The 25,441-nt window shown below is 34.6% G+C and overlaps 3 protein-coding genes, 1 long non-coding RNA gene and 1 other non-coding gene across 10 annotated transcripts in view; 4 read left to right on the top strand and 1 right to left on the bottom strand.

The window, feature by feature from the left end:
* LOC125386643 (dynein beta chain, ciliary-like) overlaps positions 1–7,238 on the top strand; it is a 70,559-nt gene extending 63,321 nt beyond the window's left edge. Inside the window, exon 2 of the mRNA XM_048413645.1 lies at positions 6,767–7,238. Coding sequence (XP_048269602.1) covers positions 6,767–6,797 — 31 coding nt within the window. The 3' untranslated portion in view covers positions 6,798–7,238. The remainder of the gene's footprint in view (positions 1–6,766) is intronic.
* Positions 7,239–12,327: 5,089 nt separating this feature from the next.
* LOC125386642 (dynein axonemal heavy chain 17-like) lies at positions 12,328–15,250 on the top strand. Its single transcript, XM_048413644.1, has 3 exons — positions 12,328–12,443; positions 12,739–12,945; positions 14,949–15,250. The coding sequence occupies exons 1-3, from the start codon at positions 12,351–12,353 to the stop codon at positions 15,171–15,173; spliced, it is 525 nt and encodes a 174-aa protein (XP_048269601.1). The 5' UTR covers positions 12,328–12,350; the 3' UTR covers positions 15,174–15,250.
* A 234-nt stretch (positions 15,251–15,484) lies between these two features.
* LOC125386641 (dynein beta chain, ciliary-like) lies at positions 15,485–24,499 on the top strand. Of its 6 annotated transcripts, XM_048413639.1 has the most exons (7): positions 15,485–15,853; positions 17,339–17,470; positions 18,734–18,909; positions 19,410–19,520; positions 22,216–22,389; positions 23,218–23,366; positions 24,143–24,499. In XM_048413639.1, exons 3-7 carry the CDS (start codon positions 18,889–18,891, stop codon positions 24,435–24,437), a joined length of 750 nt encoding a protein of 249 aa, XP_048269596.1. In that variant the 5' UTR covers positions 15,485–15,853; positions 17,339–17,470; positions 18,734–18,888; the 3' UTR covers positions 24,438–24,499. The 6 variants fall into 6 exon arrangements, with proteins under 6 accessions (XP_048269596.1, XP_048269594.1, XP_048269599.1 ...); XM_048413637.1 differs by lacking the exon at positions 15,485–15,853 and having other exon boundaries at positions 17,273–17,470; XM_048413640.1 differs by lacking the exons at positions 15,485–15,853; positions 17,339–17,470 and adding an exon at positions 17,920–17,998.
* On the top strand, positions 16,021–16,139 carry LOC125386833. The gene has a single exon (XR_007227272.1). It is a non-coding gene; the product is annotated as a 5S ribosomal RNA (ribosomal RNA).
* Positions 16,158–17,941, bottom strand: LOC125386644. Its single transcript, XR_007226985.1, has 2 exons — positions 17,423–17,941; positions 16,158–17,280 (listed from the first exon to the last, which is right to left on the bottom strand). It is a non-coding gene; the product is annotated as an uncharacterized LOC125386644 (long non-coding RNA).
* Positions 24,500–25,441: the final 942 nt, after the last annotated feature.

Below are 25,441 nucleotides of genomic sequence, written 5' to 3'. Positions count from 1 at the left end.
ATTCTGTAAACAAAATTTTGGCATTAGTGAAATTTTTAGGACTTCTTATTTTCTCTTTGAAATGTTCCGATGTATTCATAACACTCTCTGCTATTTCTTTCGCAGCTTTCCTACGCGGGTCATATTACCGTCTTATAATATAATTTTGAATCAGTGCGTTCCCAAAATTTTCTATAATCGCACGTCTTTTTCTCAAACGTATCGGTTTCTATAGTCAGATAACATTTTGCTCTATATGTTTAAAGAACACAGAAGTTCTGAGAGAAAAAAAAGGAGAGCAGTAAGAATAAAGAGACCCGGAGAATGCATCAGGGTTAAAAAGAACATGAATTTAATTTGTAAATATTTTGGATTCTCGCATCCGTATATTAACCTTCTGCTTAATCAATATTCATTGTTAAGAAACATTTTAAACTCAATCTACAATACAAAGATAAGATACTTTATTTTATATACCACATTGTGAAAAGAAAGATAGTTTATTCTTTACTACATATTTCTTTAATACATAAAATATTTTATTCGTACTGTAGACCAACAACAACTTAAAATCCTATTTCAAATATTTTTCCGATAAATTTGACCCAGCGCTGCTCAAGCACAGTTAACATATTCGCAAAGAAAAATCAGAAACAGGAATAACTTTTAATTATATAAATATCTAACTCGTCGGTTTCATCAGTCTCTGTAAAATACTGTTTCGAATCAATTTTACAGTCTCTCACACCAGTAGCGACAAGTTTAACCGTAATTAAAAATGTATCATAATCAATACTGAAATAGTCGAGTAATAATAATCTTTTAATGTTTCGAAAATCATATAGAGTAAATAGAAAAGTAATTATTTATGATAATATTGACATAATTCAACCGTTTGAGCCCCGGCGTTTTTGAAAAACCAGGGTCGAAAAGTCCCGAACGACAAGATAACCTCTTAATCGATTGCGAAAAGAAATAAGCGGCATGAAAGCGCTCGTCATATTCGTTATTCTTATGAAATACATCTATATTTTTATATATACATACTATTAGTTTATAATTATTTCAACTTTTGTTCAATAGAAATTATTAAGATAACAATGTAATCCAAAATACCGTCAGTCGTCCGTAGCGTTCAAATGTACTGGGACTTTTCGATAGAAAATCTAAACAGCGATCACGCTGCTTAGTACTCAAACGGTTAAAGAAATAACGATACGTCTAACCTGTACAAGTGTTCGATCACTAAAATGATACTTACCTTCACGTATGCTGGGAGATATCGTTCAAAACTGAAGACTTCGCAGAGGACTGTCTACTGATCGTTACGCCTGATGGTAAGATTGAGCCTGCAGGAGCGCTTGAAGAGCACTGAGAGATTGAAACGGTTCGTTACTCCACGTTTAGCGAATCGGAGGCACTGAAGCTGACTGTCTCCTACGTGTTCACGGTTGAACCACTCGAACGAGACTGCCGATACCGTTGTTAGACTCGAGCGAGCCCAACACGTATTAGACTCCAACAAGGATCAAAACGGAGGGCCCCAAATCCGCACGCTGATTGGTTATGAAGATAATCGTCAAACGGCATCTTCGCCCGCCAGATGGCGTTTACGGCGTTAAGGTGCTCCAAGTGCGGGGGATCCTTCCCGAGAAGAGCGTGAACGATACCTGAATGAATGCCATGCTTCGATGTTATTGACCGAGGGGTAAGGGGCGCTCGATCGTTCGGACCGTTAAAATCCGTCAATTACCCTTACAAGAAACTCATAGCATAGGAAATTAGAAATACTGCTACGAATGTTGAAGGGAATCGTTTTAGCTATTGGTGTACCCTTCCAAAATAACGCCTTGACTGCGAAAGCGAACTACAACGAGACAAAAGCTACGTACTATCCAAAATAAACAATCTAAAATACAGCTATTTTTACGATGAAACAGAAGATGAGCAAACAAAGTAAAAAAAATATGCCTAAAAAAACTCAGCTAGCATGTTCCCACAGATAAATAAAATTTCTAGGTTAAAAGAACCAAACTCTATCTCTTCTTTCAAACTGTCTCCAGAGAAAGCTCCCCTCCTCCAAGATGCAGGTATAGCGATACAGAACACCAATAAAAACATGAAGTCTAGTTATTTTATGACATGTAAAACAACGGAAAAACTATATCTTATCGACACTCGCTTTTCCAAAACATACACACACACGAACACATGGGTCGAGAACAATTAAACAGAATTATCATTGCCGAAACAAACAAACTGAAAAATAAATAGAGCGAGACATATCGCTAAATAAGACAACCTTCATATTTTCTAATGAAAACTCCTCGGACAAACCCAAACAACCAGACACAGAAATAAACTTCTTTGCAAATTACAACCGAATAAAAATCATTTTCTCTAAATTAAACAATTAAAAATCATCCGGTTTCGACCACATCCTGAACATTCTGCTCAAACAGAATAAAATGTTATTATACAGTGCTCCTTAATAATTTTAAGAGCCATCATAAAAGAAAAAAATAAAAACCGCTCCTTGCTCTCAAACCTGCGATATTATGTATCCTAGCCAACGTAATCAAAATATTCGAAATAGTCATACATGACACCCTAATCTCCTTTTGCACAAAAAATAAGGTAATTCCCCCCCCCCCCCAAAAAAAAAATCAATTCGGATTCCTTAACAATCAATTTTTAATAATCTTTATTCTAAGCATGAAGAAATTGCAATGTTTTAGTATCGTGCGACCATTACCATACGTTATATCATTTTCATTTTGGCACACACATGTTTCATTAAATATTCTATTTCTTTGACCATCAAAGACAAATAAAAAAATTACTTATTTCAGTCAGCGCTCATACCGCGCTGAGTGCACTCGTTCTCCTATACATCTGACTGCCTAACGCTTGAAACACAGACCGAAACACCCAGGTACAACTACAAAAAGACAGACTGGAAAAAGTTCCAAAACCTGCTCGAACAGAACTGCGACCTAAAAATCTATAACAGTATCAACCTAACAGACAGACAAATCGACTCGTTCATAGACGAAATAGAAAAACATATACAAATCGCCCTACAAGAATCCGTACCGACATTTAAAAAAAAAGACTCCTGCGAGCCATATATAAACTATAAAATAAAAAAACTACAACGAGATAAAAGCTACATACTATCGAAATTAAACTACCTAAGACACAACTACTCTTACGACAAAAGAGAAGACATAGAATTCCTAAAGTACCTGCTACACGAAATAAAATCACAACTAAAACAAGAATTCGCAAACTCTATAAATCAATACTGGACAAATAAAATAAAAAATATCTCCAAAAAAGACTCTGCTAGCATGTTCCCGCAGATAAATCAAATTTTCAGACCAAAGGAACAAAACTCCATCCCGCCCCTCAAACTGCCTCCAGAAAAAGCCTCCCTCATCCAAGAAGCAGGCATCGAGATACACAACACCAACAAAGACACAGAGGGCAACTTCATAATATCAAAAACAACGGAAAAACTAGACATTATCGGCACCCACTTCGCCAAAACTCACACACAAAACGAACACATGGGCCGAGAACAATTAAACAGAATTATCATCGCCGAAACAAACATACTAAAAAATAAAATAAAGCAAGACATAGCGCTAAACAAAACAGTCTGCACATTCTCAAACGAAAACACATCGGACGACCCCAAACAGCCCGACCCAGAAATAAACTACTTTACAAACTTCAATCAACTAAGTACAATCTTCTCCACGCTAAACAACAAAAAATCCGCCGGCTTTGATGGCATCCCAAACATCTCGCTCAAACGCCTACCAAACAAAATAAAATGGTACTACACAGTACTGTTTAATAATGCACTAAACAACACGTACTTCCCCAAAAAATGGAAAAAAGCCAAACTCATAGCCATTACAAAAAAAAATAAAGACGGCTCATCACCTGCAAACCTACGACCCATAAGCCTCCTCCCCAACATAAGCAAAGTATACGAAATGATCATAAACAACCCCCTAGCAGCCTTCTGCTCAAAAAATAAGATAATCCCGGAAAACCAATTCGGCTTCCGCCACAAACACTCCACAATCCACGCAAGAAACAAACTTACGTCGGATATCTGCTGGGCACTTAACGCAAACCAGCGAGTAGCCGCCTGCCTAATAGACATCGAAAAAGCCTTCGACACCGTCTGGATCCCAGGGCTCATTTATAAAATGATTAAAAAGAACTTCCCCGAATACCTAATCAAAATAGTATGGGACATGGTAACAAACAAAACTTTCATAATGACCGACGGCTCGCACACTTCAAGCAAAGAATTCTCCATAGAGAACGGCCTGCAACAAGGAACAGTAAATTCCCCGCTACTCTTTAGCATCTACAATAACGACTTACTAAACCTCTTTAATCTCAACACATCCACACACAAACGCTCCATAGCCTTCGCGGATGACCTAATCATCTACGTAACAGGCCGCAAAACCAACACGATAAGAACAGAACTGCAAGAACTCTTTAACAAAATCAGCGATTACTATCATACATGGAAACTAAAAATTAACGCAAGCAAATGCGAAACCATACTATTCAGACCCAGAACAAGCAAAATCGGCCCAGCAGAAAGGGAACAAGTCAGGAAATTCCGCCTAAAAGAAAAAGCAAACGAAGAGAACCTCATACCACACAAAAACTGCGTAAAATACCTAGGAATAAACATAGATGAAAAACTAAATTATAAGCAACACATCGAAATCCAACTCTCCAAAGCCAGCAAAGCTTTTTGGAATACAAAAAGGCTGTTTTACTCCAGACTTCTCGATAGCAAAGTAAAAATCATGTGCTACCAATCGCTAATAAGACCCATTATAACCTACGGCTGCCCAATATGGTACAACATACCTGCGTCAATAATGGAAAAAATTCGCATATTTGAAAGAAAATGCATCAGAGCTTGCCTGAGCATTTACAGATCAGAACACAGCGGATACAGAAAATACGTAAAAAACAAAAAAATATACGACTTAGCCAACATCCACCGCATCGACTGTCACATCCTAAAACTAACGAGAAATCACTTCTCGCAAGCCGCGAAGATCAAAGAAAACAGCCTAATCTTCGGCTTCTTATACCCAAACGACGCATACTTCAAAAACACTCTGCTAACAGGCTACATCCCCGCCGAAGCCTTTCTATACCTAGACGAAAGAAACTATCTCCAAGACCAAAACAACATACCCATAATTTATCATATGCAAAGGAAAATAGGAATGAAATCTATTCAATACGAGGAAAACCTAGATGGCCGCACGGCAGACACTAGGTGGAGATACAACATGGCCCTCCCCCAAAAGGATACAGAAGACAAACACAGAAAAAACACAAAAAAATATTGGTGGATACGGAATTCACAACAAAAACAACAAGATAAAGAGCCACAGAACGGCAACGCTCACCGAATCAAAGTGTAAATATGTAAATATGTAAATAGATAAACAAATATTATACTAATCCCACAGAACACCCCTCCCCCCCCCCCTACCAGTTCATCCCCGCCCAGCCCCTCCCTAATAGGCTAGCGAACTATCCTGTTTTTGCGTCCAGGCTTTCAGGACATAAATTAAAATATCGTACATAAGCACAGCGCAACAGCGGCTTAATTTTATTTTATTTAACAATAATAATCTTAAAAAAAAAAGAGAAAAGAATGTAATAATGCATGGCTACGTCGTACCGTCGCGTATCGGTACTCTTGCCTGTACCACCCTACAATTAGAATTCAGCGTTTATTCTGGAAAAAAAATGATGTAAAAAAAATATGTAAATAACCTGGAACTAATAAACAAAGATAAAAAAAAAAAGCACTCGTTCTCGTCCGATCACGAAAGTTAAGCAGCGCTGGGCACGGATAGTACTTGGATGGGTGACCGCCTGGGAACTCCGTGTGCTGTTGGCTTTTTTTTATTTTCCCAATCTATATTATTTTTCTTAACAATCAACCTTTAAGAATCTATAATCTAAGCATCGAGAAAAAGATATGTTTTTCTATAACACGACCGTTACCATGCAATATATCATTTTCATTTTGGTACATTTATGTTTCTTTAAATATTCTTTTGTGTATCAAACACAAATAAAGAAAACAAACTACCAAATATATAATATATAACAAATATATTTCCCCGCTTGAATCAAAGCCCTAATCCAACAGTAAACATACTCCAACTAAACATAATAAACGTCATTGAAGACTTCAAAAAATGTACACTCAAGGCGTTAAATGAACAAAAGCAATTAAACGAAATGAGAAAATCATTAAAAACGCAGGAGGAAAGGATCGACCCCATCTTCATCACTATCGATAGTATAAATGATGAATAACCAAAACCCACTCAAGTGTCAATTACAGCAAAAAACAAATCAGTTAAAAGTAAAACGTTTGCAAATAATTTCAATAAATGCCAACTCAATAATTTCAAACCAAATACAGATACAATATGCTAACCCTTCCACTTTCCACATCGTACTTATCTCAGAAACAAAATTGAACAAAAGACACAAAGTATACTTCAAAAACTACTCTAGCTGCCCAAGGTGGAGGAACTGCAATCCTCATAAAAAAACCCTCTGATGTTCAAAACAATGCAAAACGACAAAATAACAAGTTTCAAAATCCTAGAAACGATCATAAAAATAAAAATAAGCAATAAGGAAAACTTATTTAGCACTGCAGAAAGAATTTAACGACGAATTCAACAATCTCTTTGAACTTTTACAGATCGACAAACAGGAAAATTACTATACAATAGCTGGCGACCTTAATGCAAAACATGCAAGCTGGAAAAACGAACTAAACAACACGAGAGGAAACTTCATTACAAACTGGCTAGACAATAAAAGTATACACTACAAAATAAACCATTACAGCTCCGAGCTACCCTCTTACCGAAAAGAAGGCTCATACCTGGGCACATGCCTAGCAGACGCGCGATTAAAATTTCAAAATGTTAACACACTCTCAATATCCTAGACTATAACAGCGACCATAACGCCATAGTATTTCAGATAAACAAGAATACATCTGACTTCCTAACACTTGAAACACAGACCGAAACTCCCAGGTACGATTACGAAAAGACAGACTAGAAAAAGTTCCAAAACCGACTCGAACAGGACTACGACCAGAAGATCTACAACAACGTCAGCTTAACAATCACACAAATCGACTCATTCATAGACGAAATAGAAAAACATATAGAAATAGCTCTTCAAGAATCTGGGGTGATAAGTGCGTGATAAGTGTAGAAGATTCACTCGATATTGTTCAACTATAAATATTTATTAGTTTATGTACGTGATATACACTCGTGCACAGAACGCGCGATACAATTATCGGTTCGCGGTTGCAAATTCGAACTCGATGTGATACGTTTCGCGGTGCGATTCAAGTTGGGAGATGATTGCAACAGATGTCGAGAAATTCGGATTCGCTATTACGGCCAACTACCAACGATCAATTCGGATAGGCGTCTCTCAACTCGTCTCGCGGCTCACGACAGAATGACTTTTTGTCAAGATAATACTCCTTCGGAAAACTGTGATTGGGTGTGTCTAAGGATACGGAATGATCGGATTCGTTAAGAAAAGTATTGGTTCGGAAGGTGAGGGAAATGGACGTCGCTGTTAATTGGCTCAATTTTGAGTTGGTGGTTGGAGGGGGATGTTAACCGCCCTTGAGAGAAAATCGCTAGCGAGGAGCGTCGTACGTGAGAAAAAGCAGATTTCCTGTGTTTTCCCGTAGTGGGTGGTATGTGTAGAGATTGTTGAGACAAAGACGATTGTCCCTTTAGAGAACCTTTGCTACATACATCCTATGATTTATAGCGGGTCCTTAGGCTAGCTAAAAATATTCGGTGAAAGTGTATCGACATCTGGCAATCATCTTGTTCGAAGGGTAGAGTCTTCGTGTAGCGAGCCACGGGACAGAAACCGTTGGAAAGTTTGCTGTCGAGTGCCCCTACAAATCCGCACCAATATTAAAACAAAAAAATTATTGCGAGTTCTATGTAAACAATAAAATAAAAAAACTACAACGAGACAAAAGCTACATACTATCTAAATGCAACAATCTAAAATACAACTATTCTTACGACGAAAGAGAAGACTTCGAATTCCTAAATTATCTACTATACAAAATAAAATCGCAATTGAAACAAGCATTCCCGAACTCTAAAACCAATACTGGAAAAATAAAATAATAAATACCTCCAAAAACGATTCTGCCAGCATGTTCCCGCATATAAGTCAAATTTCCAGATCAAAAGAACAAAACTCCCTCGTCCAAGAAGCAGGTATAGCGATACACAACACCAACAAAGACACCGAGGATAATGTCACGTAAATTTGAGGCTTAGATGATAAAAACAAGAAGGTTCATCCGTAGCACAACTATTAACTTTCCTTTTATCAAACCTTATGATGAATTCAGTAATCACAATGGAATACACACTGAATTGACACGTATAAATCACAATTCACTCCAACAACTTTATATAGAAACTAGTTACACTGATGCGTATGTATAAATTAAGTGCGCGACTGGTCTAAGCGTAGAAACTCGGTAAAAACATGTTGACTATTCTAAAGATAGAGAATATGTGAAGTTTAGTGACAATGTTGAGGCAGAGGAAAGCTAGTGATGGGTGTGTTTAAGGACACGAGATGAGCTGATTCGTTAAGGACAATTTTGGCTAGGAAAGTGAGGGCAATAGACACTGCTTTTGATTGGGTAAGAAGAAGGTTGGTGGACTAGGAAGGGTCTCAGCCGCCCTCGAGAGTGTGACGGCAATCCACATTAGAGGCCAGATGTGTGCAGGTCCCCACCGCGTACCCTCAATAGCGGGAAAGCTAGTTTTCCCCATGAACAGTGTCACCTAGGGACCATGTTGGTAGGAGGCTTCCTCCTCCACTCTTCATTTATTAACGTGGGCTATAACCAATTGGCATCGCGGATCGTTACCCTCACTTTTCCAAGGGTACACCCACACCGAGCTTTCCTCGATGATGATACGAGAACAGCTCGGGACTGAAACTACAAACTCTCGTCAGTCAACATTTCTCAGATCAGTCGCGCAAACTGCGCTTATAAAGTTGTGTTATTTAATAAAGTTCCATAGAAAAGAAACATAAAGTTCCGTTACGGCTCAACCTTCTTGTCTTTAAAACGTAAGCCTTAAATTTAAGGGACAAGAGAAAGTTGGTAAAGGAAGGTACAGAACGTCAGAAAAACCAAGTTTCCCGTATCTAGCCGTGGTAAACAATAAATGTAAAGGACACTTGAAAGGAATGATCCTTGCTTGGTCTAAAGGACCTTAACTATGAAAATGCCCAAATTTATGGTAGGTCCCTAAGACTATCGAAGGTACCCAGTAAGGATGTGTAGACATCTGGCAGTCATCTTGCCCGCGGTGTGTGACCTGGTCTCTGAAGCGGTGCGATGGTCTCTGATGTCACATAAACTTCCTAATATCTAAAACAACGGAAAAATTAGACATTAGCAGCACCCACTTTTCCAAAACACACACAAAACGAACACATAGGTCGAGAACAGCTAAACAGAATTATTATTAAGGTGGTATATGTCGTGATTGAGCACACAAGAAATACTCCTGATTTGTAACAATAACGTTTATTACTTTTGGCAACTAACAACAAATAACGATTAACAACAGATAACGATTGATAACATTTAAGGATTGACATCGCTTGATAACAAATAATGCTTAACGCTGGCTATCAGGAGTCGACACTCGTCTCTCTATGTTTACATACATACATAATCTTTCGTAGAAACAATAACATTTCAAAAATCTATTCACCCTATCGTAGCATGTATAAGAAATAATTATTTTTCTTTTTTATCTTACAAATCTGTTATTTATAAAAAAGAGCATTAAAAATATCAGTAACACCCAGTATACTATACTACCTGGTATTACTTTAAGTTAAATTATATTTCCTTTTTCCTCAAATTGTTTAAAATATTGTATCTCACTACTTTATTTAGGTGCTTCGTAGAAGAAAAGCTTGGTTCAAAATTTGTTGAATCCAGATCTCCACCTTTTCATAAATCCTTTGAAGAAACCAGTTCAATCACGCCTATATTTTTCATTCTCTCTCCTGGCGTTGATCCGTTGAAGGTAAGAAATTTATTCAATACTTATACATTTCACCTAACATTTCAACACCTAAACATTTTTTATGCACAACAGCTCTGTTAATTTTCTTTTTTATTTAAATAATATCACATCGGCTTATTAGTTATTAATAACCATATAGTATTGTATTATCAATCGAAACAAAAATCCAGTAGTTTGTTTATAGTTTATCAGGATAGTTTCCAAAAGTTTATCAAGATTCGTATGGATCAGCTGTTTAAATTTATCGCAGGAAAAGAAAAGAAAATTTTTTTTTTCTTTTGTGTTCTTTTTTGTTAAGTACTTCGGGTCACCAAGGTTCTGGGCTAAGTATCGTACGGTTCCTTACAATCTGCTTACTAAAAGGCATCGCTACTTTCCCCACTCCGTAGCTAGGTCTTTTAAACGAAGTCTACGCTTTATTCTTCTTCCCATTCGCGACCAGACGCGCGCAACCGCAAAGTTAAGACACGACTCTGTGACTACAAAGAATATGGAAGGCATACATATATCTATACATGCTATGCACACGTGCAAAGTAGTCGCGCGCGACTGAAAGTCATTTTCCTGTTAGAATAACAGGAGTCCTTACTGAAAATATTTTATTTATTTATTTATTTATTTATTTATCTAGTGTGTAACACTATTAACTTGTAATAATAATAATATATATAATGCATAATATTGTATGCAATATATAACGGTATATAGGGTGAAACTGTAGAAACGTTATCGACCCCCGAATTTTATGATTTTTTGATATGTTGTAAAAATATTTTGCACAACTTTTACCTATATACTATATTGTATATAAGGAGTGAACTCGTTTAGTTTTCAATATATTGGCAAGAAACTACCGGCTCAATCATAGTGTTTTTCTGCCTATAGATGTTCAACAGTGACAGCCCATGCGTCTGTCTGGTTACCAGTCGCCGGTCGCTTATCTTCTGTTTATTAACAGTTATTTAATTATTTAATATTTGAACCTAATACACTGATGATATTCACTTTTAATTGAGTTATAAGTTATCAGTTATAACAGACTCTTGCAACCTCGCATGTGTACGTTGTGCACGAAGCCTTTAAACTCGCCCGACTCTCGTTGTCAAACAGACGATAAGTGACCGGCAATCGGTAACTAAACTAATGCATACGCTGTCACGGTAGCACGACTGCAGATGCAGAATTCACTGTAGTGATATCGGTAGTTTTTCGCGAATATCACGGAAATTAAGCGAATTCTCTTCTCATATAGGAAAAGATTATTTGAAATATCGATTTTTACAATACATTCAAAAATATCGAAATCGAAGAGTAGTTAACGTTTCTGCAATTCCACGTACCGAATTATATTCTCTTCAACGCTATTCGATTTTTATACGAAAGATTTCTCCATAAGGTAAGTAATTTTGTAATAGTTTGAAATGATGAAGCTAGATGCTTCATTCTATTTAGCGTAGGTTATCGTACATTCAAAGGAACAGCTTTTTGTTTGTTCATTAATATGTCATTACTTAGTTTTTAAGGTATTTTAAGGTCATTTTCCAAAAAACGGTTCATTTGCGACCCATGGTTCCTTACAGATATTTATTCCTCGTAACGAGCATTAAACAATGCAATGCAAAAAATTTAGCTTTGAAATTCCACCGATCCAAAGGTGTAGGATCAGCTACCAAAGTCATGAGATATAATTCTTGCATACCCTGAGGAATCAATCAATAAGCTACAATCAAACTTCGCAACATTTAATAATTTTTCTTTAATGCAATATAATTGTAATATCTTCTTACTCTTCTCATTTCCTATACTCTGTTGCTGTCGATAACATATCTTTCGTTTACCAGTTTATAACCTGAATCGAAGACAATTAAAATTAAGAATTATCGATACCTAATGAATTATACAAAAACATGTTATGAAAATCAACGTAATCACATGGAATATGTATGTACAATAACGACAACGATAAAAATTCAGGACGTCGAAAAACTGGGAATCTAATTGGGTTTCACTTTTGGAGGGAGAAATTTCCATAATGTGTCACTGGGTCAAGGTCAAGAACCCATAGCGGAAGAAGCCATAGAACTTTCCGCGAACGAAGGCCACTGGGTAATTTTGCAAAATGTCCATTTAGTGAGGAAATGGTTGCCTACATTGGAAAAAAAGATGGAACAGTGCTCGGAGAATCCACATGATGATTATCGTTTGTTCATTAGTGCGGAACCCAGTCCTGATCCTCATGAATCAATAATACCTCAGGTAATAAACAATTGTACAATTTGAAAAAGCAAAAGAAAATATGCACTTTTAATTAAGTTAACATGTGCTAATTATATTCTTTAACCCTCCGTCGGTAATATGATTTTTCACTAACGCGGTAGGCATTACAGGTCTTTCGTTAAATGGCCTAATTTCTTATTGTCTTTTTGCTTTAAAAAATCTAAGAAAATTCTGAGGTCCCTATTATAGTCCCCAATTTACTATACACGTGATACTTTAGCCAATAATATAGATAGATAATTACTAAATGTAAGGTACGTTAAATTGTACACAGGGTATACTAGAATCAGCCATAAAGATTACGAACGAACCACCATCTGGAATTCAAGCGAATATTCACAAAGCGTTGGATAACTTTACCCAGGAAACTTTGGAGTCCTGCAGCAAGGAAACCGAATTCAAAGCAATATTATTTGCACTTTGTTATTACCACGCTGTACTTGCAGAACGTAGAAAATTTGGGGCGCAAGGATGGAATAGGGTAAGTGACGTTAAATCTTAATGGATCATGACGTTAAATTAGAAATTATGGATCGAAGATTTGTAACTGTTGAAACAATGAGAGAAAGCAGAAAACAATATTTACGTTATCTTGTGTAATGTAATAACTTCAAATTAATACTCTTTAACAGATTTTTTATTAATTATAAGACATATTTCGAATATATCTCGCAAATGTGATATATTATGTCGTCCCATAAGTTCGTTCCGTTTTTCGAGCGGTTATATATGTTAAGATTGTTTACATACCTTTCAGTTTCATGAAAAAATGTAATCCCCCTCTCGTTGTACAACTTTTTCCCATTTTTCAAGTGCATTGGTCCCTCATCGCCGTATGTTTATAAATCGACACATGAAATGTATACACAAAAGTCGGCACAAACTTATGGGATGACCTAATAGTTTAAAACATACTATAACTGTCTTCCTTGTAACCTGCAATCAAATTAGGAAAAGCTACTAATAAGATAAAGCATTACTTTTTATTAGTGATGATATTAGCAAAGTTCGTACATTATATTCTTTAATAATTGCTTTTTTTTAGTCAATATATGTTTTAATAATAAATTATTAAATAATTTAGAACGTACCCAAGCACAAATAGCAATTAAACAAATTTCTCTGTTACTATGTTGTTAATCGTCGTTAAAAAATTACATTTACATACATATATATACAATTAATGTATGTATAGTGTACATGTATTGTATACATATGTATGTATATTATATATGTCGGAGATAAAAGAACACCGGAACCTTCCCTTTGGAACTTTGGGAAGATCCCTCAATACTGTAATCCAGATTCCACCATAGTCGTATTAAGAAATTGTTGTTATTCGATCTGACTGTATTTATTTGAGATTTATGATAGTGAGCTTGGGCTCGAGGCGACAACCGGTCGCCGAACGTAGCCGCGGTCAAGGGACGAACCTTTTGTCTAACAAAGGCATGGAGTAATTCTATAGCTCTCCTTAAAAGAAATAGTTGTGGCGGCACGCGACAGTAAACATTCCAACGGTTTCTGTGCCGTGGCTCGCCACACGCAGACTCTATTCTTCGGGTAAGATGATTGCCAGATGTCGATGCATCTCCACAGAACATGTTCAGCTAGCCCGAGGACCCGCTATAAATCTTAAGATTTATTTAACTAAAGTCCTTCAAACGGACAAACAGTCCTCGTTCCAACTACGGGAAAATAGGAGAAATCTATTTTTCTCACGAACGACGCTTTCCGCTAGCAACTTTCCCTTAAGGGCGGCTAGCACCCTTCCCTAGCCACCAACATGGAAATTGACCAATTAACAGTAGCGTCAATTTCCCTCACTTTCCGAACGAAGACTTTTCTCTACGAATCCGATGATCTCGTGTCCTCAGACACACGATATAGTTCTCCTCGACAGCGTCACCGTGCCGGAGGGGCGCTCTCTTGTTCGATCTCATCGACGATTGAAGTATCTTTCTTTTACGTGGTGATTGCTCCATTCATTAACATTGAGTACAACTTATACGCTAAAGAAGAGTAGAGTTCGTTATCCCGTTGACCGCGGATTCGTTATTGAGCCTAGGATCATTGTCATTAGCTTCTCGAGTATCTAATTATCGCGATTACTTGTCAAATTCTATCATAATCATATTTGCACTAGTAAATATCTCCTCTATTGCATAATGACCACGTGTAATGCCAATGGGGATTCGTTTCACGCCCTTAACCCTAACTCTAATCTTAACGTCAACCCGACATATATATATGTATATATGAAATTTATGTATAATGTTCAGAGATAAGTAATTATTAATATAATTAGATACGGTATCAGCAATGATTTTCTGTAATTTTTTCAAATAACGCTTTCCGTAGAATAATTTTCTGTTTAGTAAAATGTAGTTTATTCTCATTCAAAATATGTTTAAACAAATTTATAAAATTATAACAAGCTTGTAAATTATGTATGTTCAAAAAAAATTTTTTTTTTTGCGTCAGTCCTACCCATTCAACTTCGGTGATCTAACAATCAGCGTATCTGTATTATTTAATTACCTGGAAAATAGTATCAAAGTACCTTGGAAGGATCTTCGTTACTTATTTGGAGAAATAATGTATGGAGGTCACATAACAGATGATTGGGATAGAAGACTATGCAAGACATATTTAGTAGAATATTTGAAAACGGAATTAGTCGAAGGTATATATGATAATTCACAATAATATTTCCAATGTATTCGATTTATTAAATCTATTTTTAAGTACAATTTTTCTATAAAACTTTAAGTTTGTAAATACTTTATTGGTCTCTTCTTATAACAATCAAAACTTTTTAATATTGAAACGAAATATGCTTTATATCAGTAATTCTTTACTATTTAATGATTAGTATTCGTTTCCTTCTCTTATTTTGTATATATAAGGTGTTGGTAGTACGTGTAGAGTGCTAAAGAAATACTCGGCGTTTCGTTTAACAGTATATGTATTCTCGCTTAACGACTTTGTTACAAGTCTCAACTCGCGACTTGAGCGGATAATAATTTACTCACGTTTCTCGATTTCGACTGCAATCACGCTTCTTGGTCACCACTCATCTCTCAATTCATTTCATTTCTTTTTATCACCTCTCAATATCCCTACTACGCACGCGTTCGTTAGACTTTCGCGACCGTGGTCACGCACGCTTTCTTTCGTGTTTGGCGAAAGGACCGTAGGGATATCGATAGCTCATTAGGCCTGTCGACGCTTACCCTTCGTCGTGACCTTGCTTATGTTTTGTCGGTCTCTCGTAAACAGTCTATGTGGTATACTATGTACCGATGAAACCGTTGGAAAGTTCTTTGCCGTCGAATGCCGCTACATATTACTTTGGATGATTATTATAACATAAGCGATTTTTCAAGGTAATAATACAATTTCAATTTATTTTTTATTTGAAAAGTAAATCTTTCACTTTATAGAAGTTTATAAACTCTAATAAAAAGATTAATGATTTTTGCACACACTTATGTTTCTTTAAATATTCTATTTATTTGACAATCAAAGACAAATAAAAATATTACTTATTTCAGCCAACGCTCATACCGCGCTGAGTGCACTCGTTCTCGTCCGATCACGAAAGTTAAGCAGCGCCGGGCACGGATAGTACTTGGATGGGTGACCGCCTGGGAACTCCGTGTGGTGTTGGCTTTTTTTTTATTTTCCCAATCTATTTTATTTTTCTTAACAATCAACCTTTAAGAATCTATAATCTAAGCATCGAGAAAAAGATATGTTTTGCTATAACACGACTATTACCTCGCATTATATCAATCTCATTTTTGCACACACCAATGTTTCCTTAAATATTCTATTTTTTCACATCAAACACAAATAAGATTAATGATAAGACTTCTTTTATTATTCTTGAATTAGTACAAGTACATATCAAATACGTTTTTTAAATTATTACAACATTATATCTGTAGATGTTTGTGCGAAGAGGACGTAGGTTGTGAGGATTAATGACGAGATTACTTGTTGTTGTAACCGTTAATATATTTAAGACAATAAATTAATATACAAACGTAGACGTTAGTCGTTCGTACAAAGTATAAATCGCAAAATAAAGTCGCGGAATAAATACTGGCAAATGCTCGTCGGGTGACTTGATAGACGCTCGTTAGGTACTCGAGGATACTCAAGATGCTGTTAACTATTCGATATGTATTATATATGAACCCACTATGTACTCGTTATGTACCGTCGCTCGCGATCGCGTCTGTTTATTTATACTGGTCGGGGGAGAGTCGGAAAATTCAAATTCATCTTGATTGGACGGTTGCATGTAGCGGCGACATTGTTTTGCCCGGAGTTTATTTGTTCTTACATTACTTGTAATCTAATGGTCTTGATACTCCGAGGAAAAACAACAACATTATTTGAATTGTCCTCCGACTCATGTTTTCGCAAATTTGTACACTTGTACAATTTCATAAAGTATTAATATACGGTGGTTCACAAATATTTTCAAAATTGTTGATGTTATATCGCTTTGCAATACATATCAAAATCAAAATATCTCCAAAATAGCCATTTCAGGGTATGAATTTTATTCTATTATTTCCTTTGCCTTTTCAGGACTACACCGATTAATGTGAAATAATAAAATAAAAAATATATAATTCCATTTAAAAATGTAATATTATCATTCAGAAATCCTTCAGTTATCCATTCGTGAAAAAATTACATCAAATTATATACCCCTCGAAATTGTTGGACTTTTGTTTGAAATATTTTTCGACACCATCGATAGCTTCAATAATTTACGACGAGATGGAGCTAGAAGGCACTACAACAATTTTTACAGAAACAGTTAACAAAGAAATGAATTTACACTTTTTGCGTAGGTGAATTATACCTTGCACCAGATTTTTTGGTACCACCAAATAGTGATTATGATGCATATCATCAGTACGTCGATAACTACTTACCTGCTGAAAGTCCTGTTCTGTATGGACTTCATCCCAATGCAGAAATTGGTAAATATATATAACATTTCAAAACAACCTAATGAAACTGACATAATATCATATCATATTATTAGAGAATAACTAATGAATACAAATCAATGTTGTGAGATCGCTAATTCGAATCAAAGTTTATGTATTTGGAGTTGAAATGATTAAGAATAGTAATCGTGAATTGATGAATAATGTCACAGTAGCATTATAACTAGCTGATATACTCGATCCTTACCCGGATGTATGTCCTTAGTAACTGATTGATGTTAATATTGCAACAAATAAGTCAAAACGAAAAGAAGATGAGTAATAATTGTTTGGAGAAATAATTACCTTGCTTGTTGTAAGACGTGAGCCTTATGCTCCCCACTTATTGCATACGGCGCTCGAACTTATTCCGAATACAGCCGAAGAATGACGATTGATCTGTTCGGGCCACCTTTCACTGTCATACCAACTTCACTGTTACCAGTGAAGCAGTAGTTTATTCGTTCTGAATCTTTTGGTGCTCTCTTTCATTGCTTGGCAACTTAAAATAGTAAATAGGTGCTAATTTGGTTAAACCATCTTTGGAATATTCTCTATCGAATGATTTGAGTCTAATTTAAATCGGCGCAGTAGTTTTTGAGTTATAACCGAACGAACATAAAAGCACTTTGCTCTTTATATATGTATATGTATACCAGAGATAGAGATGTTGCAAAATTTGAAACCTATACTGAGGCACTTGTCTGTTAGGCTCTGTTAGGCAATATAAGTTAGAAGACGTAAGAATTCTGGTTGTAATAATTATGTAATGTAATTAATTTTTATCTGAGAAAGACACGTCTGCATTTCAGACTAAATTCTTAAGAACTAACCGTTAACAATGATTAAACTGTTCAACAATTAAACTATTAAACAAAAGAAAATAATATCGACATCTTTTATATATATTTATATATAAATAAATGGTTGCTGTGTCTTTTTCCCATTTATATTGCATTATACGTATAAAGAAATTTATTTTCAATACGTTGAATAATTTTTGCTGTTATATACTACGCACGAGCACTTATTTCTCATAATAATCTAACAGGCACGAATAGAAATTTTGTACGTACATTTTTTGACGAAGTTTCGAAATAGTCCAATAAAAAAAATTCCAATTTGTCCTTAGAATTCATAAATTGATGAATTCGTAATATAATGCCAAATAGACAATTTAGTCAATTCTCGATTTAACATAAAGGCTCTTCTTGAAATTAATACACTGAAGAATTTATTTTATACATTTATTAGGGTTTTTAACACAAACTGTGGAAAATCTGTTTAAAACGTTATTGGGTATACTAACAAGAACTGCCAGCGATACAACAAGCGGAGATATTTCAAAAGAAGACAAAATAAAAGGACAAATAGAGGACTTATTGGACAAACTACCAGAAGAATTCAATATGCTAGAACTTTACAGCAAGGTACTCACTGCCTCTCTCTTCTACTAACTTTAATGAATTACTTAATAAATCTAAATTTAAAATAAATAGAAATTAGTAATTAAGAAACGGGAAATCTTTAAAAGAACGTTTAGACGATCAATATTTATTATCAATATTATTGATAATATTTAAGGTTCTCATTATTGTATTGACAATGTATAGAATATTTAACTTTGGAAAACTAAGGCCAAACAGCGGTTGTAGGGGACATATGTGTAGATTCATACAGAAAAATTCTTCAGTACTGATATTTACAACATTTTAAGCTCATCAAAATCGTTGCATCATTTAAACAATTAACTGCGTTAATTACACCACATTGCTTGATTTTAATTACGTACCCCGTAAGGGATTTTGAAAACTAAATTCCGCAGTTAACTGGTTAACATCGAAGATAAACCGAGAGACGAAATTGGGTATAGAATGTCGAATCTCGAAACAATTTCCGTCTCTAATAAAATCTTTGTTAAATTTCTTAGGTGGAAGATCGTACACCATTTGTCACAGTTGCTTTACAAGAATGCGAACGCATGAATCTACTGTGTGAAGAACTTAGAAGGTCCCTGCAAGAATTAGAGTTAGGCTTAAAAGTAATGACAAATATTTATGCATTTTTACATTTTTACATTTTACGCAATCGCACACATGATCCCTCGCATGCACGACATATACAGAAGGCTATATGTAACTAGGGTAAACTACAGTTCAGAAACAATATAAGATAGCAAACCAACACTGTGCCCGGATTTATGGGCAGGAGTTATCCCCCACTAATTTCTAGAATTGTTTGCTCGTAATAAGAAATATACTAAGAAATAATTTTATCTATTCTGTCTTGCACTGTCTGTTTCTAACCTCTATCAGAGAGGAAATTTCTCTCTGCCCCTACCTTCGGTGCACGCATTGTATAGACCTGTAGAGTAAGTGCGAATTTTAATAATTTAATATTTATATATTTTATTATAATTTGATAATTTAATATAATAATTAAGATAATTTGGCCCAATTCGATATTTGAATCTTTTTCCATAATTAAGAAGATTACTGACAACAAAAGTTTAGGTTATTAGAAACTCATTAGTTCATATTTTCGTTCCATATACTTACATATTAATTAAAATAATTAAATCAAAAATTTACTGATATTTGAGCACCGTTACAGACTTATGAAGTCACGCATTCTTTGGGTACACTCGGTACGTGGTCGGAAACGTTCGGCCTTACTAATTTTTAATTACCTGTAACTGTTTTACTATTAATCATTGTAGAAAAAAATACGTGTCACAAATATTTCTTCCCTAAATTAATTTACATAATTACCGAATAGTATGCAAATTCTTGGGAAGTCACCTTTCCGGTTATCTTCCATTCCTACTTCTGGCTCCGATCGTTATACATACTGTATACTCAATACTGTTTGTTTATTACCTTTAGTTATACTGTTTATTGTGATATATATAAGAATGCTGCATATTTATATTATTACGTTTTATATCTTTCCTATATGTATAAATATTGTTTATCGTATAGGAGTAATAAAAGAAAGATCTCTGTATTTAAAAATTGTAATGTCACGTTCAAGATCAGGTTTCAAGGTCACCGCAATGTCAAACACAATAGCGTATAATACGTTCCCCTTTATGTAGTGCAATTTTTTCTGAAACATCTCGTGGCATTCACGATAAACCGGACACACTGTATATATGTTTAGCAGTCAAAAAATTGTAATTACTGCGTGTTTTACAAAACACGAGAATTAAAAAAAAAACTACAATTCTGTTACCTTAGAAAACTCTCTCGTTAAAAATTTATGAAAATAAATTACTATTAATAACTATAACGTTAATTTCAAATTAATACCGATATTAGCGAAATATTTAATACAGATACAACTGAGAAAGTGGTTTCAAACTTTTAGCTAGCAATGTATGTGCATTTCATATAGAAAGAACAAACGGAAACATTTGATAATTGCACAAAAGGATCCCATGCATAATTGCACAGTCGTCGTTTCCCCTGCGGGACGCCTGACGTACCGGAAGTCGAATATCACTGAGACAATGTACCAAAATACTAAATCGAAAGTAAAACTGTTTTATCTTTTACTCTTTCTAAATCATCCTTTTACTAACGTATTTGTGAGATTTTTCTGATAAAGATGAAACCAAACAAATAATTTGGATTATATTTACTTATTAACATGTATTTAATCATTACTTATAAAGTAAGCAAATATGTATATTAGTAAATTTCTTTGGCCACAAATCAAAAATAGAAAATTTAGATCTTTGAGTTAAAGGTCTAAGTTTGGAATCAGGTTGAGGTTAGGTTTGATGTTTGCCGAATGTGTCACGATCGGCATACTTCAAATTCCATGATGGAGATAAAGATGTGGCAGCCTTGGCGACAATGTATATCGCCGAAGTGCCTAATGAGTCATCGATATCCCAACGGTCCTTCCACCGAATGTTCTAGAAGCGTGGCAACGGTCATGTACGCCTACAGGTTAATGGGGATATTGAGGGTTGACAAACAAAAAAGAAACAGATCCCACCGAAAGTCAAATTGTAAGAGCTTCAATCTTGGAAAGTCACGGCTGGAGCTCAGAACCAAATCGCAGTCAGTGTAAACTCAGAGTACAAGAAATAAATAAATTCTCTTGTTTTTTTGTTACATTTTATTTTTCTTTTCATTTGAGCTACCCCCTTTTTTATTTTACATGATAAATGTTTCGACTCTTGTCGCTTTTTTTTATTTAACTCTTATCTAACTTATCCTCATCTACGTTGAGCATATCGAAGATCTCAGTTTTTAGAACAGTCCCTATCTCCCTATAACTGCAACACTTGAGTTCCAACTTTTGTGCAAATACCGAATGTTTCTTATATGTGTTTCTGGAACCTAATTTCCAAATTGTATGTTATATAAAATACTTTTAAATATATCATAAAGAAAGAAATCATTGTAGAATTATACCATACGATGAATGCAATGACAAAGCGACATTCTCCTATGCGACTCAAATTACTGTTACAACTCTTGGAACATATTGCCGTACTTCTTCCATCATCATTAAATCAATTAGAACATGATCAACTTAAAACTATTGAAATGTGACATTAAATTCGAAATTGTTTATATTGAATGTAACTGCTTCTAGAAAACAATTATAACTTCTCAAATTTATTGATGAAGGAAGTTACATAATCTTTTGAATTTTCAAACTTTAAATGCTGCTTTGTAACATAACGCCAGACAATTAATCAATGATGTTTTTTTTGATAGGGAGAATTAACTATTAATGCTGAGATGGAAGATCTACAAAATTATATAATGATGGATGCTGTTCCGCCGTCTTGGACAAAAAGAGCTTACCCTTCAGAATTAGGATTAAACAGTTGGTTCACGGATATGTTGTATCGAATAAATGAATTATCTAATTGGACTGCTGATTTTAACGTAAACATTTACTTATTTTTTACTATTATTGTAACTTTTATTATTGTATAAAACAATGCCGTATTAATATCGAAATGTCTCAGTTTGTGAAATTGATAATTGAATCCGTGGCAAATTTTGATGCCTGGAATTCATTTCAAACTGGTAAAATAAACATAGCAAAATTGAATGAGCGACAGAATAAAGCTTCGTTCAACGCACACGATTGTTGCTACCCATAAAAAGCGAAATTTTAATAACTCGTATCCCTTTCCGGTAGAAAAAAGCTGTAAAGACTGCTTAAATCTATTCAACTAAAATAAGTTTAGATGTGAACTGATATGAATCAAAGTGTTTTCATCTTCAGATAATTAATCTATAGATAATTTGTAGTAAATAGAATATGAATCTGCCTGAACTGAATCCAAAATAGTTGGATTGAGTTTGTGTAAATTCATATTAATTGAGGACATCGCCCCAGTCTATTACAATACCTTTCATTAAGAAAAAATAGAAATCATAAAATTTGACATTTCCAAGCAGTTTTATTCGCATACTCGCCTTTAATATCCTGTATTTTATACTCTTTAGCTGAACTTGGGAAACAATCTTTTGCTTGGACTATATTCGAACCCTCGAGAAGATGACAAATCAGATATTAACGAATCTTCTTTCAGACGATATTAACGGGTCATTCATATTGTTTACGTGTTCCAAACGCAGAATTTTCCTTTTTTGCCAATTAACATTAGAATCTAAAAAATCTTACGACATTATTATTCCATTTATTGCAATCTTATTCTCCTCATCAATTAATCTATTCTAATAACATAACGCATCATTATGCAGTTACCATCGTCGGTATGGCTAGGTGGTTTTTTCAATCCTCAATCATTTCTAACTGCAATTATGCAACAAACCGCACGCAAAAATGAATGGCCATTGGACAAAATGTGTTTATATTGCGAAGTACTGAGAAAAACCAAAGAAGAAATCACGTAATTATTAAAAACATTACTTCGTCATTCCTTCAAACATATTCTTTATTTTTATTTTTCCTTGCCGTATGATGTTAATATTAAGTATACTATACTTATCGCACGTATACAATGGCGAAAAAAATATATTATAAAATAAAATATATTATAAAAATATATTATACAGTATATAGTACTATTAAATGACACAAAGATCACTGCAGATTAGCGGGGAGAATGAAGAGGCACAGGCTTAGAGCATTGGTTCCTTTATAGTATTGTATATAATATAGCTCGTATATAATGTAAATAGTATGTGTATGCTCACTTTTTGTTATTTATTAATTTCATTTTATTATTAAGTTGATACAATTTTTTGAGAACGCGACGTAAAGTTGTGAGGGAGAGTGAAGTTCATAGCAGTGAAAACGAGCAACGAAGTATTGTCTGAACTAGAAGTCATGTAACCCCATAAGCGGAGCAATAAATAATGGCATTAGATTTAATATACATGAATCTAATTAATTAGTAGCTATATAAATGCTCTAATAAATACAATGATGTACAAATAGTTTTTATAGCTACTGAATGTGCGAGTATCTATATATTATCTAATATTTTAAAGTATTAATAAATAAAGATATCTTAACTGCATTTTTAAATATTTTTAATATTTTATTTCGAGTACATTTATTTACATAAACTCGCTAGTTTTCATCATTAACGAAATTCAGTTACAATTTGTATAAATTTTATTCCAGAGTAGTAATAATCGATTTTTCACAAAAACTTTACAGATCGGCACCAAGAGAAGGCGCGTATATAAACGGATTGTACATGGAAGGTGCACGATGGGACGTTCAAACAGGATGTATCATGGACTCTAGATTTAAAGAATTGTTTCCATTATTGCCAATTATGTATATTAGGGCGATTACACAGGACAAACAAGATTTAAAGAATATGTATGAATGTCCTGTGTATAAAACACGATCGCGAGGTCCTACTTACGTGTGGACGTTCAATTTAAGAACTAAGGAGAGAGCTAGTAAGTGGATTCTTGGTGGAGTGGCAATTCTATTACAAATCTAATTTTATAAATTAAATTATGGACTAAATATGCAATTAAAATAAAGATTTTCGAAATTGTCAAAGAGTGTTGGTATTCATTTTTCAAAACACGGTATTATTTTATGCAAGATAATATTTATATAAAAGAAGAAGTACAACGCATTTCTACGTACGATTACAATTTATTTCTCCATTTTAAATTACTTTACAACTTACGGGAAGGGGTAGGGGGTGCCCTGTAGAATTATTTACAATGTTTACCATATTTACATTATTTTACACGGAGGGAGATTTGAGTGTTGTCATTTTGTGGTTCTTTTTCTTGTTATTTTTATTACGGTTTCGGTATCCAATATATTTTTATGCATTTTCTGTGATTGTCTTCTGCGTCTTTTTGGGGAAGGGCCATGTTGTATCTCCACCTGGTGTCTACAGTCTGTCCATTTAAGTTTGCCTCGTAGAGTATTGTTTTAATCCCTGTTTTTCTTTTTATATGGTACAAAATTGGAATATTATTTTGGTCTTGGAGGTAGTTTCTTTCGTCAAGGAAAAATAATTATTTATGATAATATTGACATCATGCAACCGTTTGAGCCCCGGGGTTTTTGAAAAAAGTCCCAAACGGCACGATAGCTTCTTAATCGATTGCGAAAAGAAACAAGCGGCACAAAAGCGCTCGTCATATTTGTTATTCTTATGAAATACATCTATATTTTTATATATGCGTACTATTAGTTTATAATTATTTCAAATTTTGTTCAATAAAAATTATTAAGATAACAATGTAATACAAAATACCGTCAGTCGTCCGTAGCGTTCAAATGTACTGGGACTTTTCGATAGAAAATCTAAACAGCGCGATCACGCTGCTTGGTACTCAAACGGTTAAAGAAATAACGATACGTCTAACTTGTACGCGTGTGTCTGATATCGACGATACCGCGTTCTGTAACTTGTTCCCCGTCGAATTAATCTTGAATAACAGATTTACGAGGGAGAGTAATGACTCAATGCGCAATGAAGAA

This window comes from Bombus terrestris, chromosome 17 (assembly GCF_910591885.1).
Source record: "Bombus terrestris chromosome 17, iyBomTerr1.2, whole genome shotgun sequence".
Classification (NCBI taxonomy): domain Eukaryota; kingdom Metazoa; phylum Arthropoda; class Insecta; order Hymenoptera; family Apidae; genus Bombus; species Bombus terrestris.
The sequence above is the reverse complement of the archived record's forward strand: the minus strand, read 5'-3'. Positions and strand labels throughout refer to the sequence as shown.